We start from the raw sequence: 22,400 nt of genomic DNA, 5'->3' as shown, positions 1-22,400 counted from the left end.
GGCGAAATTACTGTATAATACGATATCATTTTCGTAATTTTACTCCACTGTATGTTATTTAGTTTATTAATGGGCACTAAATTGTCTCCAGATCATCGAATAAATTAACAACGGCGTGCACTTTAGTGGAAATATCATTACAGGAACATTATTGGTTCGTTCCAAACATGTTCCTTCTCGTCTCGATTCTCATCTCCAAAGAGAGACGAAAATTTTGAGTTAGCCTTGGCCCGTCTCGAATGTAAAATGTTAATTCTCATGTTATTTTATTTGTTTTAGAAACGAGATGAGAAACTCCTCTTTTCGTGAGCAACATTAAACCAAACCGAAATATTCTTTCCAAATGTCACGTTTCTGCTTGTAATGGTATGACCTGAGCGATAATTAGCTCCTAGCTTTTAATCTTCTATGAAATAATAATAACTATTATTAGTTTATTATTATTACTATTATTATTCCTGAAGATTTGATAGTTCAAGTATTGAAACATCCGAGTATTCAAATATCTGAATATAATAAAACGTATGTTATCGCCGATCAATCGCCATCAAAAATCCTAAAGTAAAAAAAAAGAACGAAAAAAGAAAGTGAACCTCGACCACTGAACCGCGATCGCTACGCGGTAAACGATTCGTTTTTAATCTGGTTACGTTAGGTTTCTTTGTCTCCGCTTGCAAACTTATATGTTATATTTCTTCGATTCAAAATGTCTTTCGTATTTCTTTTATGTCGGCAAAGTTTACATTAATAACTTGAGTTTTTCTTAAACCGTTGGTTCACAAGTTTGTTTTTTCTCCACACGAAACTACAAATATGGCAGATTGAATTCTCATACTATCTATTTCTTTCAAAGCAGTCGCCATTACCTAGTCAAAGACTTATTTCCGCGACGATTCATATTAACCAAAATAAATTCATTTTTCAGAAGCGGAACTTTCACTTTCCGGATTTCGGAAAATTATAGAATTCAGTTAGGCTAAACTCTCTAATTAAGAAGAATTTCGGAACTCGGAAAGAATCCTTAATTTAGAAAATTCCAGAATTGAGAAAAACTCCAGATTTCGAAAAAAATCCGGATTTTTTCGATTTCCGGAATGTTAACAAAAAAAGAAATTTCTAAATTCCGGATTTTTCCGAATTCCGGAATTATTCCAAAATGGGAATTTTCCGAATTCCGGAATTTTCCGGTTTTACTTTATGGAATCTGGTAAGTAATAATTCCGGAATTGACTATCCCTAGTTTATACACAACCTTTCAAAACATAAGCTAGTAACTGTCTACAAACAAACAAGTAATGCAAAGCATTTTGTATTCTGCAATACGTCATGTATTAAAATCCGACAGCACTTTCAGTATCTAACCAGAAATTGCATGTATCTAGCTACTGGAAGCTGAGGTATGAAGAATTGTATTGTATCTTATCTTTTTGTGTCTTATACAATCCTGAAAACCACTGAATATCTAAACGGCTTTCGTTAAATCCAAGTTGTAGTACTCACAGTTACATCCATTTGTGTGTATATGATCGTGTTACTAAAGCTTACTATATGATAGCGTTAGTAAGTCTTCCTCTGGTCTCCCGTAAAGTTTGATAGATCTACTACAGAATAAAGAACTAATTATCAATTTAAACAAGTTGTTGTATTACTACACATCTGCTTCCGCCTCTGTGAATTCTGGTCGATCTCATTGACGCGACATATTTGATTTTTTATACCCCTTTCTTCGTTTACTGAACTAAAAAGTAACCATTCTGAAATATACTACTACGCATGCCTCGTAGGTAAATATTTCTAAAGCCAGTAGTTTCGGTTTTGTCCAAGGAATGACCCTTTTATTCCCAGCATGACCCTTTTATTACATTATATGAAGAGCATGTAGGTCTAAATACCTCATGTATTACATAGAATGTAGGTTTAACTTTTCCAGCAAAGAAGAAACATGTGATCATAATATACAATCCACAGAAGTGATAGCTGGCAACACAGTGGTCGTAATCCCTAACGACACAGGGAGTAAGCGGTTCTCTCCCCGCTGGTCTAGTGGATAGTACGTGCGCCTTTGGTGTATGGTGTCGATTCCTGGCGAGGGAGGATCTATGATTTTTAACTGTCCTCGATGTTTCTGTGTTCGTGTCCTTGTCGTTATAAGTTATTTGAAAAAGCAAGTTAAACGAGTGAAACAAATAAAATTAGCAATAAGTAAGTTACTGAAACACGATCGGTGAGTCAGTTAAAAGAAAAGTGGACAATGAACTGGCTTTTCGCGCCGTCCATACGAGTTCGAATCTATCTCGGCTTGATTTTTTATCCATTTGTGAGAAAGTATTGTTACTTTTCCTACAGGTAGTCACTCATTTCGTATTTTTCGCTGTCGTTCACAGTTAAAGTAACAGACTATTCTTATTCTTTCTACGAATGATGGATCTTCTCTTTGGCTTCATGTCAAACATGCCCACGTAGTGAAAAGACGCTGTCGATAATAATAATAATAATAATATTAATAATAATATGAAATATTATTAGCTAACTCGTGTGTGTATTTCTTCAATATAATTTTATATTGTTATGTGGAAATAAGTAAGGCTGGCTGGCGCCCCCCCCCTAATTTTTTTCGATGTGCCTTATAGGTCCACGGTGTCCAACGTTGGTCCCATCTCACTATCACCTCCTGTTCTCTCGATATAAGTTTTGCCTAAAGAGGGCTCTGCGGTGGCCCCATGACTATCCATGACAATGACTCTTCGTTCATTTTGCATTGAAATCGCTTATTGTTCTGAGTACTATGAGTGCATACTGTCCAACGTTGCTCCCATCACTCTACAATTTCTCGTTCTCTCGATATAAATTGCTAATATTTTGTTTGTAAGGGAGATATGGCGTTACAATCATTACGTTTGAAGAAGAATTGAAGGAGATATTGCCTTGCCAAAAACAACACCTTATATTTATTATTATTATTATTATTATTATTATTATTTTACTTACCACTAATGTTGCCTACCTTTCAGGCTCCCGAACTCGAAATACATGATTTACAGTTCTCTGTGTTAAGGGAAAGCACATTTATTATGTTATTCTTTTAAATAACACGTTTCACAAGTTACTTCACTTTCAATGTGTAATTTCATATCATCACTAACAATCGTCTTGTTCCGATACGAAAATAACCCCCTCCTGAAAAAAAAGGCCTGACCGTAGCGAAAGACGTGAACCTTCTTTAGGCGATTAATTGGGTCTAATATTTCAATAAGTCCCTGCGCACAAATATTTCAGTAAAAGAGGAAAAGTTATTCAATCTTTCTGAATACCTATTTATGGGTGAAATTTGGTTCCCTTGGAAGTTTTTAAGAGTTTGAAGGGCCGCAATTTTGAACATTTTCACCTGATTATTATGGTTAACGAACTCATCAAGATTTTTCTACAAATAATGTTTGTGCCAAGTTTCGTCTCAATCCGCTGAAAATTAGAGTGGTTATGGCATTCACAAATAGCGTTATATATATATACAGATAGATAAATAAATAGACACACAGAGGGAGAGAGAAAAAGTGTTTTGCTCCCTTCTCGCACCTGTGGTGCGTCAATGCTAAACCGGGTCCGTTTGCAAAACGTATTAACCAGCCTAACCTAAACACAAACCTCTTACTTGCTAACGTAGAATCGTGGTCGGGAGGTATAAGGCATGTAGAAATTGTATTTTTAATAACTATGAGTATGGATTCGAACACTCCACTTCCATGTTTTTCTTTTTACTTTTTGCAGCTATACCGGAACGTTCAATTTCTATTCTTCACTAATTGCAAATGGCGTTTACATTCAAAATATGAAGAATTTTGGTGGCATTTGTTCGGATATTCTTCTCTTTTGAAATGAAGGAAAGAATAAAAGCAATACGTAGACAAAAAGTATTATCAGTACTAAACATTACCAATAATAATTACTACAAAAAACTAAATACGACCTCTTTTAGCATCTCTCATGAACTGTATGTATTATTAACAAAAAAATTTGAAAATGTTCTTGCCGAGGGTTCGAACTGGCGACCTTTGCATTTGTAAGTCAGCACCTTAACCACTACACCAAAATCAGGACATGGTGAACGTTTAGTTGTCGGCGTATTTGTTGTATTTGTGTTTTATGTTCCCACTTCAACAATTTTTACTCTTTTTTCTAAGTTTAACAGCTGTTTCTGGCTTTCTCTTTCGGTGTCGTCCTTTATTTACACTATGCACTATTCGTATTCACAGCTTGTGCCCCTCTAAAAGCTTCTAGGGACCGGGTTCGGATTTTTGACTGACTGTATATACAATGTATTTCGCTAACGGAAAAATACTTAAAGCAACAGGTTTTAATTCTACGTTTTAGTTCTCTGATTTCTGGTAAAATCCCTCTTTATTCTTTGTATATTTTTCGAAAAAACTCAAAAAGACAGAGGATCTTATTTACACATACACACATATACCGCACAAGTGAGTGCATTTGAGCAGCAAGAAATATATTAAAGGGTTGAGTATGTGAAACTTCCGTTCGTTATTATTACAGACTAGCAGAATACCTTGCATGGGGAGAATACGTTTCATTTTAGACATAAAGGGCACCAAAGCTGTCACCAATGAACTTATAGAGCCCCAAAATTATGAATTCGACACTACTGTCGGTAATTTTCAATTACCTTTACATGTTCCCGTTAGCCCTTAGGAGTACTAATGGGGCTGAATTTGTGGATTTAAACGGCGTCTTCTGTTCATCTCAGGGACCCCGAAAAGTACGGATTCGACGGCCATTTTCGATCATCTCTCTCTCCCCCTCTCTCTCTCTCTCTCTCTCTCTCTATATATATATATATATATATATATATATATATATATATATATATATATAAACGGCCGAAAGAGTCACTGTTCATCTCTCCGACCCTGAAAACTATGGATTCGACACTAATAACGGTCATTTTCAATAATTTTATACATCTTCTCCCTACTCCAAGTTGTGGGGCCAAATTTTGATTTAAACGGCATCGGAAGTGTCATTGTTCATTTCAGCGACCCCGAAAATTATGGATTCGACACTAATATCTGCCATTTTCCCCTCTCCCTTTCCCTCAAGTTGCACCTTCAAAGTGAAATGATAAAAATCATCCCGAACATCATCTATGTTGAAAATTTTATCGAGGTCGGTCTGATGATTCAGGAGTTATTAAGTTAGAAACATAGTCACTTTCATTTTGATTGTAATAGATAATCTGTCGCACTAGAAAACATGTATTTGTTTACATACAGGTAGAGGTCTGCGCGGATACAAAATATCGCATCCGCAGCATCCCTATCTGCACCTGCATCCGCAACATCTCTATCCGCATCCGCATCCGCAGATAATGAGATAACAAATATATACAACTTACATATTCTATAATACACGTAGTTTTCCGAATAAAACGAAACAATGTAATGTTAACTACTTTTTTAAAAAAAAAAAAAACGGTCGCCAGAACTCTTCGTAAATCATGCAATGACCAATTGTCAAATATTGCTGTTTAACAAGTGCATTTATCATCAGCTTAATGATAATCTTTCTATTCAAGACTAATATTTGAATTAGTTTAATTTTGACCGTGTATTTGAAAGACAACAATATTTGCGTCAATATTGATTACGAGGAGTTCGAAAATAGGAAGAGAATAGACAAGAAAAGAAGAAAAAGAGGAAGGACGAGAAGAAAGTTTAAAGATATGAAAAGAAAACTAGAGAAAGACGAGAATTAGAAAAATTAATTTAAACACCCGTGACACAAAATGAGAAATAAATCCGAGAAGAAAAAAAAAAGAATCCATTCTGAGACAAAAAGGTCAAACTTGGGATGAAACCCCACTGCAATCCGACACATGTTAACTCATCTTTAGTGATCAATTAAAAAAAAAATCATCTTTGATTTGTTGCAGATAGACTAATTCGTCGGAAATGGAAAACTATATCATCTACTAATTATGATTTTTTTTTTCAAGGAGATTTACTAGAAAAATCTTGTAGTTCCATTGTTACTACGCAGATAACTTCATCAGTCACTTCCAACAGCTTATTACTTGCTATATGAGAGATCGAAGATTTCAGCTGACAAACAAATATTACTTAAGTTAGGTTCCCACATATAACTAAATGTACTTCTTAACCTAAAATGACACTCACATACACACCACTCTCACTCATGACATAAACCAAAGCTTATAGGGTACATTAAGCAATAAAACGAAATCTATCTACAGGGTAACAAAGGTTTTATTACAATAATAAAAAAAATCAGTGAGAAACACTATCAACTATTGTTCACATCAAGTTTGTGAGACTTATTATTTCACGAAACCCCTATAGAGTTATTATTATAAGCATTATTCCTTACAACTTGAAAGAATGAACATCTGGAAATTTGGTAGCAATCTAATTATTATAAAATAAAAAAAAATATTCCAAGTGTGACGTATTAGCTTTCTGAGACTACGTATACATAAACCAATAAAATAGTTGTAGATAGTTTAACATTCTTTTACACATTTTATAAGGATTAAAAGCAAGAAAAAAAATGTGGAAAGTAAAAAAAAAAGGTTCTAATAAATTTTGCAGTTCTTATGTACATCACTTCTGAAGAAAATGTTCGGAAATTCGTATGTGAATCTTTATATCAAACTGTCTTTCAATTTAGTTCGCCCATACTTATAGATTCATATTTAACGTTATTGAGTCCTGTCTCATTGGAAAAAACATTTATCCTATTATGTTGGCAAAGGTCACTTTGACCTTCAATCACTTCAATATTTCACCATTTCTTCGAAGAAAAAAAACAAATTTCTTGGTACAAATACCAATATTTTTATATTGTTTCCAAAAGGTACAGACCTTGTGACGAATTTTATTTTTTTTTTTTTTCGGAGCGATTTACACTGGGAACTCTGAGGAGTCACACCATCACTTTTGGGTTAGATTAGTTATAATTTCGAAAGAAATATTTTGAAGCTTTTTTTTTTTTTACACTAAAAATATATATCGTCCACCTTTTCGGAGATCTATATCCATAGAAAAAGACGTGAGAATGAAGTTAATGTTGGATCACTGAGTTACTTTTTACTATTAAGTTCGTGGAAGGAAAGATTTTCATCGTAGCCTGCTATCTTATCCAAATAATTACATGTATGTTAGTCATATTGGGGGTATTAAACACATAAGGTTAATACAAACACATTTATAACATAGATCATACAATTTTATCAGAATTACTGAATATGGCATCTTATTAAAGAAAGAAAAAAAATAATAGAAGGTCGGGACCGTTTCTGACATTATCGAAGATAGGCACGCTATTTGTTAAGAAACTCTACTCAATTATATATTTATAATTCTCACTAAAATAAATCAACAAAATATTCTCATATATATATTTTCGAGATATATTCATATATTCATCTATTCATATTCCTTCCGCGTGCATAAGAATACAACTTTGTATTACAATTTATAGTAAATCATTTTGCCTACTTTATATCTTTAAACATATATACATATATCCCGACAAAACACAAAAAATAAATATTATCATTCAATAAGAGGACTATCCTAAAGTACAATACATTCCAAAAGAAAAAAAACACATCTAATAGCAGGTTGATAAAGTAATCCCAAATGGAATTTAGATATTTTGGAACTTAATGAATAAAATGATCAAGATATTTCATGCTAGTACAGTTAACATAGTATCTCAGGAAAGAAAAAAATCGATATATCTTATGTTACCTAAAATTCACATCACTGCAAAATTATAAACTTATGTATTTGTGGGCCCACAATTCTAAACTACTGAGTTCATCTCCGAATTATGCTATTTTGAACTATGAACCATTGGATTCTAAGTGGGACCTACAATTTTGTGCAAAAAAATAGGTGACTCGCTCCAGAAGGAGACACGTTTTAAGAAGGAAAAATTTAAAAAAAGAATATTTAGCTTGTACCAAAACAGGCGGATAAAAGATCATCGCTCCGGATGCACGACAACTAGTGCAAGGAAATCCAAAAGATGAAACCGAAATTTAAAGTTATTTATAACTGTCTCTCGGACATACACAAGAAGCATCTGACCCTACGGGCTAACACTCTGCACGGTCAGTGAAACAACAAAAAATATATTTCCTTGAAAACTACTAAGATTTAAAGTAAGGTTTAAAAAAAAATGTAAAATTATAAGGGGAATGGGGTTCGATACTCGTTTGTTCCAGTTCGAGAAGACTAACTAATAATAATATTGGGATTCGAACCTTGGATCTCTCAAAAATCTCCTTTACATCATCATTTAAATGCACAAATTAGTAAATTGACGTAAGAGACTAGCAATAAACAAGTATCTTCACTCCTCCGCGATCCTAGGATTCGGGCGTAGTACTAACTAGAGACATTTGCCGTTTACCCACCGTCGCTGATGCGTCAGCTTCAAGGTATATCAATTATTACCTGTAAAAGAATACAAGTGGGGCAGCAATGCATGATTTACGCCAGATGAGTAGTGGGAGACGAAAGTAAATGTTTGAACTTCTCTATTGATAGATACCTTACCTTCTGATAAACACTTTATGCCGCATACACTTTAACTTATACACATTGAAGCGCTAGAAGAAAATATGACTTATTAAACACATTTGGTTAGCACTATCATCATTTCATGAATAATAACAAGAATTTTAAAGTAGCACTATATTATCACTCATTTTCACTGTATTGATTACATATAAATCAAAAATAATAACATTTGCAAATTGTGGATAATATTTTACTCAATGATGTATTGGCCCAAAGAATTCGGAACGACACGAACCGCGCACGACAATTTCGGCAGACGTAACGGCGAACATCCATACACGTTCATGAGGAAGATTTCATTTATATTGTCACTTGAAGATGATAACTCGATGGTTTCGTTTCAGGAATACACGACGAATCAAAGAGAAGTTTCTTCGTTGATTTTAATGTGGTTTTCATTATTCACTAGTATGTGAAAAGACACTACTTTGTTTGTTTAAATTCGAACGTTGTGTTCCACCAATTATTTTACATTAATTTGGGAGTTAAATACTGAAACTTTACTTATATCTGTAATTTAAGTGAAGACAGAAACTTGGTACCTTGTACTTCACATGGTGGCTAGAAAAACACACACGCTTCTCCTCACGCCTCACATAGTTGCCAGTTCACAGCGCAAGAATACACTGACAAAACTAAAATATAGTTCGTAGAGAACATTAAGTTTTTACATTATTACAATGTTAATAATATATAATGAATAGTTCATAAGTTCATAGAAATCACACTAAAAACACTGATTGTTCGAATAAGTTGTATAATCGACGATTATTGATAGACTTCACATTGTCACGTAAAACTCTGTCATCGTCATGAGAGTTCACTGCGTGGGCGTTTCTTTCGAGGGTAGCTAAATACCTCAACCATATATGGACTGACGAGAGGAAGCAAGACTGTCTGGACAAGTGAGGTACCTTTTGGGTGACAAATTCCTGAGTATTGTTCTCTTCCAACTGTTCGCTGGCTGCTTTCATTTCTAAGAATTGGAGCTGGGGAAATACGAGGGTTGGTTTAAAAATCCAAGCCAATCCATCTTGTCACATATGGGGCCCGACGGACTGTCCACTGAAGGTATCACAGAAGTGGGCAAGAACCCTGGAATCCAAGTCTTCATAACCATACTGCAACACAACAGCAATCGCAGCACTCCATTAGTCCATAGAGGGTTAATGACATTTCAAGTTCGTTCACTGAAGAATAACAGTTTGTAGCTTCACTCGAACGCACATAATCGCGAAATTCGAAGAATAACGAACGCGAGGGCCATTTACGATAACGCGAGGGCCATTTCGTAAATGTCTATTGAGTCCTTTCATTTTTATTATTTGTTTATATATTTTTTTTTTGAAATGTAAACACAAAGGTAATTTCAATATTTAAATATAAATCAATAGTTATTTGCAATTCGAAATACTATTCAACATCGTATTTCAAAATATCTTTCAAAATTCAAACTAAATTACACACACATTAATATATTCAATACAATAAATTTTTCAATGAGTAAACAGCATATTCAATAAGAGAATACATTTGGTAAGGTACCGTATTCAATGCCATATTTAAAAAATACACGACAATACAAACTAAATGTATACCGATAAGTTTAAAATAGTAAAATTGCTTTAATATTTTGCAATAATGCTTCTTAATTTCTAAAATGAAACACACAATATCACTCAAGAATAGCATATATCACTAAATAATTCAACTTATCATTATTTTATTTTTCATGAAAATAAAATATTCATTACTACTATATGTGTAGAAAATGTATTGCAATGAAAACATCAACATTATTCATAAAATTTAAAAATGTACTTTCATTGATATGTTAACACAAGACATTTATTAAGAATATTCGAAATAATTCAACACAACTAAAGCATATGATATAATACACACAATTGGTTCATTTTTATTAAGATTATATATTAAAAGCACATAAGTAAATATAACACTAAAAATATTTCATTTACTATGAAATGAAATAAACTAGGCATATGCGAGCTCGTCACGCTCGAAGTATATAAAAATATACTGCCTGCATAAAATATGCAAGAACCTACCCCAATTATTTATTAATATTTCCATCCCCGAAGCAAAGTGAAAAAATAGAACGTTTGGTTAAGATTCAAAAATAATATAGAGGGGACTAATAAGAAAATTGCCTACTCCGGGCATTACATAATATGAATAACCCATAATAGTGGAGGGACCTTTGCTTCAATGTCTTCAAGTACTGCTTGAAATATTTTCGTATTCAACGAAAAAATTAATACAAAGTAAATGCAACAATAGTTGCTAACAATTATCATGTAAGTATTCATTTTACTAATCTCACATTTGCATTTGAACATTGATTCTGTGATTTTTTTTTTTTTTACTAAACAACGCGCCATGAAGGTGGGTACAGGTGTAAAATACTACTACAATAACTTACCACACCAAAATTCAAGTATCCTCAGCTGATTAGTAATCCCAGAGGCATACTGATTGGTTAAAACAAATAAATTGAGATAACACATCGTAAGTATACATTACTATTAATTGACGCATGGTTGTTGTTTAAAAGTTGAAATCTTTAATTCGTTAATTTAAAATATGCTTATTCAGGTTTTATTACTGAATGGTTTCTCACCAGCATATTCAAATTTGTGATTCAAAACATTTTTAATTTTGTAAAATTGCAACACTGTGATGGAATATTCTGTAAAGATTTCCCACACCTTCACAATTTAAATTTTATTTCCTTTCACTATATTTGAAAATTTTCACTGCGCAAATTCACTCTTGCACTTCGAAAAGAAACACTATATTTTCTAAGATTCGAAAAATGAAATTTCATCGTGAACGCATTGACGAAAAAATATACTATTACAAGTAATTTCGTATTACGTATATTTGAAATATCAAGATTTTAAAAATAGTATCTCTCATCCAACATTTTCAATATATTATAAGGTGCAACAATCTATAAAGTGAAAAAATTAATATTCAAAATTTTCCTGAATCTATCGGCTACAGCCATTAACGTGATACACACAATAAAATATTATTGCTTTTATTTAAACATTCAAAATTTTGTAAAACACTAACAGTGTTGAAAAATATTTATGGTATGAAAAATAATTACTAACACCAAAAGAAATTTTGTACAAAGAACTTTTGCAATGGATATATATATATTTTCATTGCCATGTCAAAAATATGGAAAATGGGCAATCCGGCTATGTATTAATGTCGTTTACCCAATTCCTTTTCGTATTGGATTTATCACAACATCGTAGAGTAAAATTCTCATGCAATCAAAGATTTTAAGTTTAACTTCCATACACGGCATCCACCGATTTTTGTTAGTACAAGAACGCAACATTCTGTAAACAGTAGATTTTTGTGCTACCTTACTATGAAAACTAGCAGTTACCTTACGAATTGTTTGTACACTCGGAACATTTACCACTTGAGTGTCATTACAAATATTGGTAGCAAAGAATTTACACTTTCTACGTATGTGTAATATCTTACTTACTTTACGGACCTTTTTGCCAATTTCCACATTATTTTTCATTTTCGCACGGTGGAAAAACCTTTGCCTACCTCTCTTGGTTGCCAAATTGAAATTACTGTTCCTGAACTTCTTGATAATATTTCGAGTTGAATATAAAGTATTGATTGGTGGGTAGTCAATCTGAACGTTTTGACTTAGTTCAATACACTTTTTCTTACCTTTTCTAGATCTAAATATCATCGATTTACAAGTTGCACGATGTATGCCAAGCGAACATGGAATGGTTTCATTTCTATTAAAACATACAATTACGAATATACATACTGTACCTTTCAGCAACGCTAAAGATATATTACCACTGGAAAAATAATGCAACTCACCAATCTGAATTGGTTGCCTAATGCAGCTTACTTTGGGAAAACTCGTAACATGTCGTGTATACACCACAAAAATTACAGGACTTACAGACAAACATCCTTTACGAACAAGTAGCATTGGGCTGGAGGGGGGAAACAGCTGATCCACCCACTTCCTATCACATAAGGGACAAGTGCAGACATTAATCTCGTCTGAAAATACTACAACAGTATCACCTTTTATTTCCCTAGTGGTGGTTACGTTAACCACACTCATACTACTGTTGGAGGTAGCCTCCATGAAGTCAACCTGCACGGTGTTTACATTTACATTGACATTTTCATTACTTACTTCGTTTCCCTGAGCAAAGACATCATTACTCTGTAGAACAGAAATATTTTCCAGCTTAGTTGTAATGCTTTGTAATTGTACGGTGTTATTATCCAACAACTGAAACAATTCATTCCACCTATTTTCACTTTCGTTAGTTTGACCAAAATGTGATTCTAGGACCTCAGATAACCTACCTTTCTTAACAGGGTTTGGATATAAATCAACATCATCGGCAACATTTTCCAATTTTCGTTTACAACTTTTAGTTCTAACCTCAGAAGGACAACTATGACGAACATGTGCTAACGGGTACACGTTAAATTCATCAGTAAATCTAACCTTTTTAGAGATTTTATTTTCCTTTTCGGTTTGACCCACATTATCTGACATAGTATGTAAATTGACATCCTTGCTATGCTTTTTGAGGATAGGTTTGATACTGCTAACCACACTTTCAGGAGAATTTTCAACATTGCTTGAAAATAATTCTTTCTCCTTTTCATTGAACGTACTATCATGATCACTAAGAGAATTAACGTCATTGGAATACTTTTTCTGTAGCCGTTGAACTATTATTTCAATAACCTTATTCTTGACATTAACGTCATCACATTGAAGTTTCAACTTTTTTGCTACATACTGAAAATATACATTTTTGCCGCGAGCACACTTCTCTTTCAATTTTTCGTATTCCTTACTTCTACGTATACCACGTACACGGAGATTGACCTCCTTTTCTACGTTTTTCCTATATTCGCAATTAAAATTAAATACAAATTCACAAATAGCAAGTTTCGCTACCCTATTGAAACTATGAGTTTCCGCATCGAGGCCTAAAACATTTTGAAACTCTTCTAAACTAAATGGAACAGTACTATATTTGTATTCATTTATTACGTTAGTGTATTCTAATTCTATCTGTGCTCTTACATTCATTAAATTCAGTGCTAGCATTTTGTACGTGGATTTATGAATTATATTCTAAAACGAACACAAAAATGTAAAAATGTAAATAACACTACATGTGAAAAAATGCAAGGAAGTATTTCTTTCACAGAACATTAATTGCTAGGTTTACAATTTGATTTTTCAGTGGTTGTTTCGCATTCTTGTATGCATAAACTGGAACCTACCTGCGCTTGTTCGGCGGTGTTTGGCTGACTTAACAGCTCCTGAGAATTAATTGCAACCTTTTTGTGCGTTTCATACTTTTCTCGTAATTCAACCACATCTGCTTTTATGTTCTCGAATTGTTTAGTCAACTCTTCATGATTTGATTTTAGCATTTGGTTAGTTGCAGCCAAATCTGCGGATAACTTTTGTACTGCTTCAAGCAGTGTTTCCATTTCATTAAGCGTTGACATTGTAAAATATTATGCTTGAAAATACAACATGCAAATTAGTGGCATTGAATACAACAGTGAAGTTCAAAAATCTGCTTTCTTCCCACTAAAACATCTGTCTTTGTTCGGTGCGTCAGATATAAGGTCTGTTCCTGTGAGGGAAGCCAGATATAAGGGGAATGGGGTTCAATACTCGTTTGTTCCAGTTCGAGAAGACTAACTAATAATAATATTGGGATTCGAACCTTGGATCTCTCAAAAATCTCCTTTACATCATCATTCAAATGCACAAATTAGTAAATTGACGTAAGAGACTAGCAATAAACAAGTATCTTCACTCCTCCGCGATCCTAGGATTCGGGCGTAGTACTAACTAGAGACATTTGCCGTTTACCCACCGTCGCTGATGCGTCAGCTTCAAGGTATATCAATTATTACCTGTAAAAGAATACAAGTGGGGCAGCAATGCATGATTTACGCCAGATGAGTAGTGGGAGACGAAAGTAAATGTTTGAACTTCTCTATTGATAGATACCTTACCTTCTGATAAACACTTTATGCCGCATACACTTTAACTTATACACATTGAAGCGCTAGAAGAAAATATGACTTATTAAACACATTTGGTTAGCACTATCATCATTTCATGAATAATAACAAGAATTTTAAAGTAGCACTATATTATCACTCATTTTCACTGTATTGATTACATATAAATCAAAAATAATAACATTTGCAAATTGTGGATAATATTTTACTCAATGATGTATTGGCCCAAAGAATTCGGAACGACACGAACCGCGCACGACAATTTCGGCAGACGTAACGGCGAACATCCATACACGTTCATGAGGAAGATTTCATTTATATTGTCACTTGAAGATGATAACTCGATGGTTTCGTTTCAGGAATACACGACGAATCAAAGAGAAGTTTCTTCGTTGATTTTAATGTGGTTTTCATTATTCACTAGTATGTGAAAAGACACTACTTTGTTTGTTTAAATTCGAACGTTGTGTTCCACCAATTATTTTACATTAATTTGGGAGTTAAATACTGAAACTTTACGTATATCTATAATTTAAGTGAAGACAGAAACTTGGTACCTTGTACTTCACATGGTGGCTAGAAAAACACACACGCTTCTCCTCACGCCTCACATAGTTGCCAGTTCACAGCGCAAGAATACACTGACAAAACTAAAATATAGTTCGTAGAGAACATTAAGTTTTTACATTATTACAATGTTAATAATATATAATGAATAGTTCATAAGTTCATAGAAATCACACTAAAAACACTGATTGTTCGAATAAGTTGTATAATCGACGATTATTGATAGACTTCACATTGTCACGTAAAACTCTGTCATCGTCATGAGAGTTCACTGCGTGGGCGTTTCTTTCGAGGGTAGCTAAATACCTCAACCATATATGGACTGACGAGAGGAAGCAAGACTGTCTGGACAAGTGAGGTACCTTTTGGGTGACAAATTCCTGAGTATTGTTCTCTTCCAACTGTTCGCTGGCTGCTTTCATTTCTAAGAATTGGAGCTGGGGAAATACGAGGGTTGGTTTAAAAATCCAAGCCAATCCATCTTGTCACAAAATATAATTTTTCTTATAAAAGTTAATTGTAAGCTTTGTAAAGTGGAGGGGGGGAAGGTAAATAAAAAAATATAGAAGGAAGATAGACCACTGCCAGGTAAGTTGGATCAAAAAAAAAATACGACAAGCGTCGATTTCAAGGCCGAAACATAACTCTTTACCGAAACAGGGCGGGCTTAAAATAGCGCCACGCTGATAAGTCCCCTGATAAGAAGGTAAGCAAGTCTGTGCCCCGATTAATACGTTTATAGGGAGAACATAGTCCCTATAAATATATCAATACTCACTGTAATCCGGCCCAACCCATCAGGGTTTCTCCGAATCTCTCGGCCAGTGTAGTAGGAATCTGCCTTTAGAAATTTCTAACACTAAAAAAATTATCCAACGCCCCAACAGTAAAAAAAAAAAATCAGTAAAGACCCGAAGAAGGAATCCTAAAAGAAGAGAAAAATGTCTACGCAGTTGGGCAGCCGAAACTAAGAAAAAGAAAAAAAAGAGAAAATTTTGCGCTAGCAATTACTATGAACCAAACATTACTAGCCACATCCCAATTCGCAGAGTCGTGACTCTCTGAACGCCTTCCAATTTTCACATTCACTATAGTGAAATAAAGAAATTTGAAAATAAGGGGGAGGGGTACAAAGGCGTTTGGGACGAAACTCAACGAAGAGTAAAAATTGGAAGAACTATTAGATGTCACACAATGTTTCGTATGAACTGGGTGACCAGCAGTGTATAAAAATAACAAAATAACGCGGGAAATTTAATTGTAAAATTCATCAAAGCAAATCTATACATGAGTTGTAACCTTGTACTCCAACTCTCGCGCGTTGTCTGTTCACTTAAACCATTTTGTACATCAGAACACGGAGATGTGTCCATGCAATCGCATATGCTATGCCTAACTCAATAAATCTTTATTTGCTAAGGTGATTACCGCCGTAATCGCACCAGAAAGCTATCTCGATTTGCAATATTAATAACTAAATTCTCTCAATTTTTTCAGAAATGTGATACTAAACGTTAGCGCTGACTTGATTAAAAAGAATTAATATACGGAATTTCTAATCAGAAAAGGTACTCGAAACGTATACCAGCTATTAATCTTACTACTCATTTCACTGCATAAGTTTAGCAACATAGGGCGACGTTCATACTCTTTCACTAACATTCCACATATTCCCTCGCATGTATACCAGTAACCTTTAAATAAAAGGAAATTATCACAAAAGACTCTACAAGTCAATTCTACTACGGCGCCTTTATTCAGAAAAAAAAATTGAGGAGGACGATACTTCAGTCCACCGTTGTACCTAGTATACCTTGGAGGTAAACACCTCGAGACACCGAAAGTAAACAAACCATATGTGGGTTTGTTAGCACCCTTGTGCTATAGTATCAACTACTCTACGTCGAAAAGGTTACTATTTATGGTATTCATATAATATGTAATTATCTCTTAGGTTTTGTGAAAACCATTTCCTAACGGACGAGGTAAATTAAAGAAACCTAATTAAAGTAATAGTTACGCCGAAACGTCTAGTTGCTATACTAAACCTGCACTTATTGGATAACCTAAACACTTGCAACCCTCCTAATTATATTTTAAGTACCTAACTTCCATCTTTTATACGTATGAGCGAAAAATTATAAGTTAGAAAATGTATTTCTTCCATATAATCTAAATATCAGCACTAACACGTCGACTTAAAACAGTAAATACATTCTAAAACTGCAACAATATAATGTTACGATATCAGCTCGATATAGCTTTCTGTTTACACCACGGAACTAGCATCACCTAGTTAACGCAAGACCGAAAGTTTAAATTTTCGATTTTTTAACAAACTAAAACATTTAAACTAGTAAAATTTACCAGATAAATCAATCTATTGTTCTGCTAGATATATATATTTCTTGTATTCCTGTTAACTACCAAATATTCATGAAAAATGGAAAAAATAAGTGTTTCTAAGATTGCCTTTTATCTTAATTTCGCTGCATGGCTTTTGTAAACAAATAACGAATACGACTCGCGCTGTACTACTGATAATTCTAGATAGATGGCGCTCGAAATTATTCTTGTGTTCTGCTTGTTACGTGCAGGTTGACTTTCAACGGACCATAGCCAGACGTATTGGTTTAGTAATTTGCATTTTTTGATATCAGTATTGATTATAAATGAGCAATTTAAAGAATAAAGAAACAAAATAAATCTCCCACATTCCGAGATGAACGATTTTTCTTTAGCAGATACTAATGCACTTCTATTTCTGTATTCACAAGTCAACAAAACGCATTCTCATCACACACACACTGAACATACAGCACACGGTTACATGCAATTTATTATATATATACATATCACTTAGAACATAGATACACGTATACATGAATTGTGGGAACTTAACTTGTTTAGGTTAATTAATAAAATTTCTAACTACAAACCTGTATTTAAAAGATTATATTTTCATTTCGTAATGTCAGCTTTCGTGGGGGAGGGAGGGCTATGGTATTTGATTTACATCACTATTACCTAGGTGAAAACTTCTACTCTTCCCAGGCCCTTCCTGAGTGAAAGGAACCCTTCAGAGGCTAACCCGAATTTCTTTCAACCCATCCCGACGTACAGGAGCGATCGTTGTGAAATTAATGCTGCATAATGAGAATGAAACTTCTCAATAAGAAAACATACTCTGCCGCCATAGTCCTAACACAAACACAAACTCTATAATTAACTACATGAAATTTTTACCCCCAATACAGGCTACGTTAAATTGGAAAAATTTAGCTTTCTGACGAAACTTCCAAAATTAAAACCAAAATCACTAATATCGAAGAAATCTCCGTTATCAGTTTAATGTTGTAGCACTAAATACTGTCAATTTATATCACTGGCCACTTGGCTTCCCTTTCTTAACTAATATGGCGGTCCGACTACAATTGATAACTTTCAAGAGAACATTTTTGTATAGCTCCTGTTTCAAATTTTTGAAATAGTAACAGTTATTTCTCCCTTTTCACCACTTTAGCTTGTCACTGTTTAATTAATTATTCCAAGTAGACGTTACCTTTTAGTTTGTAAGCGTCCTCATTACCGTCGTGTATCAATGATGCTCACCAAATCGTAGCCATGAAGAATGATAGCTAGCGCCAACTAGCTACTTAACATCGCACCAAAATAGTTAAAACCGGATCTCTCACCGTTTCTAAGATCTAGGTATATGCTCAAGGGCGAGGGGTAAGATGATTTTTTTTTACTAGATTGGCAGAAATTTTGCAAATTGGAATTAATGGTCCTTTGCAAAAGTGAGGGATAAAAAAGGTACTATACTTTCGGTTAGCAACAATATTTTAAAAGTTTGTACGGGGTGATTTCTTGATTTCGACTGGTGATAGCGATGAAAATAATGAAGTATAAAATTTCAGATGATTGTAACCTTCTGGTTACAATTCACCGGGGTCATTAATAAAATTTTGTTACGACGATAACAAAATTTGATAAGACTTTTTTAATCAATGAAATAGGAATGAAGATATGCATATACATAGTAAAGCATGCTTATTCACTCACACATACACTCGCATACATGTATTGACTTGCAAATAACAGTAATGTTTAAACTACGGTTTAGGGAAATAGTCCTTTAACAATTCTTCTCTCTTCTCAGGTGTACAATTAAACAGTTTTAAATTTTGAAAGTTATGTGTACCAATACTCGTTCCATCTAAAGAATGCAAAATAGCACAATTTTTTAGAATTTTTGCTACCACATAGGGACCCATAAAAACTCATCCACGTTGACCGTGGAATTAATTTAAAATCTTTACAGCAGTCTCATTGCTACTGTTTCCTCGCATCTGCAAAATCCCAGGCTCTACTCTGGCTTGATTTCCTGCTTGCGAACAGACTTGATTTCTAACGCTGTAATTATTGGTATTATTATTATTATTTATACCGTTCCGTCCTCCCCTTGAAGTATTTCGCCTATTAAACCCTCTTTGGTTATTATTTACTTCCAAGTTCGATCCTTCATTCGAACGGTTATACGGTTGGTAGCCCCTTCGATTGTTGTATCTATTATACCTTCGTCCCTCATTATTATTTCCCGAAGCACGTTCATTGGGGTACCTCCATCCAGCCTGTGTGTAAGTCAAAAAATCGGTCTGGCAGCTCGCACTGACCTGACTCTTCCCTGGGTTTAATATCTTCGCTTGACGAGCAAAATGTCTTTTAGGTGCATAATGCACTTCCTTTCCGCATAAAGCGGCAAGTCGTGACGTTAGGTCGCTCACATTTTTACATAAATGTGATGCTATTGCTCTCGACTCCTCCGGAGGCAGTGCATTTACAATGATGTCTACTAACTCAGCTTGCGAGGGGTGTTCCGCTATCTGATAGTAGAGTTCGATTATTTTCCATGAATAATCTAACAACGTGGCATACTTAGTTCTGTCAAATCTCATAGATTGTAACGCTCTCTTCTGAGCTCTTTCTATATGTTCGTTGCAATACTCTTCTTTGAAGTACCCAACGAAGTCATCGTACGATTTAATCCGGTACTTCATAGACGAGTACCACGCGTTAGCTGCCGCTACGAGACACCTCTCAACAGTCTGAAGACGTTCGTAATCGCTCAACTGATACATGGTCAAACATTGTTCCAGTTTCCTAAGGAATACTCTCGGTAATCCGTTTGCTATGTTACCATCAAAAGACGGAAATCTTTCCATATCACGGAGTGTCACCTTCGCACCTGTGTGCAACGGAAGAGGAATGTAATTTGTGGGGGCCAACGCATTACTGCTTATAGTGGATGTAGTGATTGGACCCGCCATAGCAGACGTCGTCACAGTTCCAGGCGCTCCCACGCATGTTGAGGAGACACCATAATTTTGACAAGAGGAATACATGTTAAATTCTGGATTCACAGCACCATTCACCGTGGATTCGCATCGATTTACTCCCACTGGATTAAATGGCCACTTCAAACCATTTATACTTACCAGAGAGGGAGCATTGACTTTTGTTACGGTATTGGTCACAACACTGGAATTCAACAAAGTGTTGTATGTAGTGGGATTATTTGCTGATACCGACACCGACATGGGATATCTGATGGTGGTATCACCTACAACTGTTGACATATTTTCAAGTCGCGTTCCCTTCCTTGTGAAATTATCTGAATCGTAAAATTGGGTTTTCTGCATTTCTGGATTCTCTACCTTATTATCGCGTTCCCTTATCCTACTTTCTTTTTGTAAAATGGTCACGTCATCCCTGATCCCATCGATCGAATGGTTCATAGTTCGAATCTTCGATTCAACCTGCTTAATTACTTCGTTTGTAACTTCGGGTGACGATTCCAAATTACCATTTGTTTCTAATTTGTTTAGCCGGGCAGCTAACCCATCAATATCAGTTTGATGTTGTTCTAATTTTGTCTTACACTGTACCACATCTGTTTTCATGTCCTCTATTTGTGTGCGTACCTCGCTCTCGACAATAGTTACCTTTGTGTTTAGCTCTTCCTTAACAGATTGCAAGGAACGAGCAAAGTCTCGGGTAATCCCATCGATTTTTTCGCTCAAAGCTTCGAAACGAGTATCACTATCCCGTTTTGAAGCTTTAGCTTCCTGTTCAAATTTTTGGTTCATTTTATCAAACTTTTCATTCATGTCATGACTTAAATTCCTAATTTTTTCATCAAAACTATTCATGTTTTGGTCCATCTTCTGAGCGAAGTGCTCAAGGAATGACCTGAGGTCATCTCTTCCCGGAGTTACGGGTTTTTTGCCAAGATCACCTTTTTTGTCAGCCTCGTCAGACATAAGATCACCCTCAATTTCGTGATCGCTTTTGTCATCCGAACATCCAGTTACCTCTTTACAAGGCGTAGAGTGTAGATTTCGCACTTCAGGAGTAAAGTTTAGGTAACTATCTTTATATTCGGATTTATCTAATTCCTCTCCCTCTTTTTCCTCTGTCCTGTGCCTTTCCTGGCAGTCATTGCAGAGGCGTGTTATTTCCCTTCGTGCGATTTTCTCTTCGATGTGTTGGGTGTCCTCCAGGTCGGCACACACGAGGTGAAACCACCTCTGATGGCACCCATCACAGCGAACCAATCTCCGAGAGACTCTCTTTTTGCGCTCTCGATCATCAAGTCTACACTCACTACATGGAGTATCTGAATTATCAAATTTAACCGACCTTCTATTTACTGCCATATTTTCCATATTATTTTTCCAAATACACACAAAATAAAATTGCAAACAAAATTCTTAATATAATGTAGGCTATCTACTACACAATACAAATATACCTTCATGTGTTGATCACTCCTGCCGCCGAGGGTTATTCAGGTTATGATATATTAATTTATTCTCTCTCCTCCCCACTTAATATTTACTCAAGCAACAAGTAACTGGAAGTGAGTGATGCTTCAAAATGATTTCTTTGTAAACTCTTCTCTTATTTTCACACTCACAATATTTACCGCAGTGAAGTTTCGTACCCAAGTTTAATTTAACTGTATTAACAATTCACTAATTTATTTAAACATCCTATACCAAACTTCCTACAAAATTGTGTCACAAATGTAAGTTTTAGTTCGTTCCCATAAAAACGCAT

At 34.7% G+C, this 22,400-nt stretch overlaps 1 protein-coding gene across 3 annotated transcripts in view; it reads right to left on the bottom strand.

Annotated features, from left to right (window-relative positions):
- Positions 1 to 21,540, bottom strand: part of LOC145660619 (pickpocket protein 28-like) — a 201,714-nt gene extending 180,174 nt beyond the window's left edge. For 2 of the 3 annotated variants that reach the window (XM_081725896.1, XM_081725897.1), the window contains exon 1: positions 18,841 to 19,537. Coding sequence is in view for 1 of the 3 variants with exons in the window: in XM_081725895.1 (XP_081582021.1) it covers positions 19,583 to 21,502 (1,920 nt within the window). In the remaining 2 variants the exon portion in view is untranslated. Of the gene's footprint in view, positions 1 to 18,840 lie in introns of all 3 variants that reach the window. The other variant, XM_081725895.1, reaches the window with a different exon arrangement.
- Between the last annotated feature and the right edge of the window lie 860 nt (positions 21,541 to 22,400).

Source organism: Thermobia domestica, chromosome 9 (genome assembly GCF_964235325.1).
Source record: "Thermobia domestica chromosome 9, izTheDome1.hap1.1, whole genome shotgun sequence".
Classification (NCBI taxonomy): domain Eukaryota; kingdom Metazoa; phylum Arthropoda; class Insecta; order Zygentoma; family Lepismatidae; genus Thermobia; species Thermobia domestica.
The sequence above is the reverse complement of the archived record's forward strand: the minus strand, read 5'-3'. Positions and strand labels throughout refer to the sequence as shown.